The 2,318-nt window shown below is 37.2% G+C and overlaps 1 protein-coding gene across 1 annotated transcript; it reads right to left on the bottom strand.

Moving 5' to 3' along the window:
- Nucleotides 1-1,718: 1,718 nt before the first annotated feature.
- LOC119568272 (KRAB-A domain-containing protein 2-like) lies at nucleotides 1,719-2,189 on the bottom strand. The gene has a single exon (XM_037916732.1). It carries the CDS (start codon nucleotides 2,187-2,189, stop codon nucleotides 1,719-1,721), a length of 471 nt encoding a protein of 156 aa, XP_037772660.1.
- Between the last annotated feature and the right edge of the window lie 129 nt (nucleotides 2,190-2,318).

Genomic DNA, 2,318 nt, shown 5'->3' with positions numbered 1-2,318 from the left:
AGAGTCGCCCTTGGTGGCTACGAATGACACCGAATTTTACCGAAGGTTATCTATGTAATCACTGAAAGTAATGTCTTTTTCTGCCTGTCCATAAAAAAATACAGGTATTCATTAACTCCATAACTATGAAATAACCATAATTATCCACGTAGAACTGACGATATTTAAAGATAAAAAAGAACTTACCATTCGAGCAGTCTGGCAAGGTGTCCCGTCTAAAGCGAAGAGGAATTTTCCCGCTATTTTTTTTTTCAAGATTACTAAAAAAAGAAATAGTTCTTTAGCATATTTTGCTCTTTGTTTTGATTCTTTATTAAATTGTTCATACAAAAATGGATTCAGTAATAAATAGTAAATTTGTAAAGGCTGAATAGATTGAATTTCGCCGCTGGTTGGTTGACAACGAACATAAAATCGCTTCAAAACAGATGATTAATAAATCAGTATAAGTATTCGGTGATTCATGTATTTTCATGATTAGCTCTTTTAGCCGGTGATTGATCCGGAAGGGCCGCGAGATACCATGTAGCTATATATATATATATATATATATATATGATATATTATATATATATATATATATATATATATATATATATTATATATATATATATATGTGTATATATATATATATAATATATAATATATTATATATATATATATTTATATTATATATATATATATATATATATGGATTTTTTTTACGTTTGTTTGTTTCACTTGCAACACATTTCCTTGACTTTGAGTTAAGCCCTTAATTTTTTCCCCGATTTTTAAAAAACCCTTAGCTTATATTATGTTATTTTAGATTGCTTGTTTTATTTTGATAGGTTTTAAGTTATTTAAAAATGGGCGGTCACAATCGGCTTAATCAGGGGTAAAGGGCCGCCCTTGATACGGACGGCACACCAAAGCTACATGCATAAGATTGCAAAAGAGTCGATATGAAACAATCAAAGAATCCAGAGAATAGGATAAGGGAACAGGGGAAGGTGGTGAAGTATCGGGAGGGGAGGGATCCGGAGAAGGATGTTGTTGTGACACAAGGGAGTCATGTGAGCATCCAGATAAGGATAATGGGAATGGAAGAGGAAATAGTAATTCACATGGAGGAGGAGAGGACGGTGTGTTTTTTGGGAGAGGGAGAGGAAGAGGGGTAAAGGAAAATTGTGGAGGAGGAGGATACATATCGCAAATAATTTTGATGTAGAGCAAATAGGAATTGAAGGTGGATGAGGGAGTTGGAACATTCTCTTTAAGTCCATGTTTGATAAGTTTTGGAAGTCTTCAAGAGTTTTCTGGAGGGGAGTTGGGTGAGGAGGTTTGAGAAACAAAGGTTTTCCTTATGTGGAGGAGAAGAGGGAACGGATGTCCGAGCGAGAAGAGGAGGGGGAGGGCACCGGGGAGGGTGGTAGAGATTGGAGTACTGGTGTAATGACCAGACATATATTATATACCGGTTTATTTACGAAAGGACAAAAGCCTTAGAGAGCTTCAAAATTAAACTAACAACGTATAATGCACAATAAATAGAGTATTTTCACGAAAGAAAGTTGATAATTGCATTTTATAATCTTTAAGAGTTTTATGGAAAACAACCAAATCATTACGTTTTACTATTTACACGTCTCAGTATTTGTTATTTGTAATTCACCGAACAAAGATAGACTATGATACTAGAATAATTATACATTCATTTAATGTTATTTTAGTCACAACTATGTCAGGCCCACTTTGGCCTCACATCCAAACATGGCTGCATAGGGTGATCTGCGAATACCTGCATGCAAGCTGGAATTCTTCTGGAACTGGACAAACTTGATTCCAGTGCTCCAATCCGTGGTGTTGTCTCCCATCCATGCAACCAGCATGTCTTTGATGTCACCGTTTGCTCTTTCCACGGATCCTTGGCTCTGTGGATGTCGAAGCTTTCCATGAACGAGGACAAGTTTGGGCCAGATGATTTTCAGCTCACTGATCACTTCGGCTGTGAACTCTGACCCATTATCACTCTGTAATATGTACGGAGCTCCGAACAAGAGAAATATGTCAGTGAGATGATGCACCACTTCTGCTGCACGTTTCGACGATAGCGGATGCAGAACACAAAATTTGGTGAGGTGGTCTTGATAGACCATAATCCATTTGTAGGAACCCTGTGCCATCGATTGCATATCAATCAAGTCCATTTGGCCGCGAGAAGAAAACCCATCTGTCAAGATGGGCCGAACAACCACACCCTTTGTAACTGGTCGCTTTCTTTTCTTCTGGCACTCTTCACAGTGCGATTTAAACAATTCAGAGCTTCTTTGGGGGTT

The sequence above is a fragment of the Penaeus monodon genome, chromosome 43, assembly GCF_015228065.2.
Source record: "Penaeus monodon isolate SGIC_2016 chromosome 43, NSTDA_Pmon_1, whole genome shotgun sequence".
NCBI lineage: Eukaryota > Metazoa > Arthropoda > Malacostraca > Decapoda > Penaeidae > Penaeus > Penaeus monodon.
Note: the sequence above shows the minus strand (reverse complement) of the source record. Positions and strands in the feature narration are given on the sequence as shown.

What these genes read in the sequence shown, in the direction of transcription:
- LOC119568272 (XM_037916732.1), bottom strand. Translation starts at nt 2,189, where the DNA reads ATGGACTTGATTGATATGCAATCGATGGCACAGGGTTCCTACAAATGG.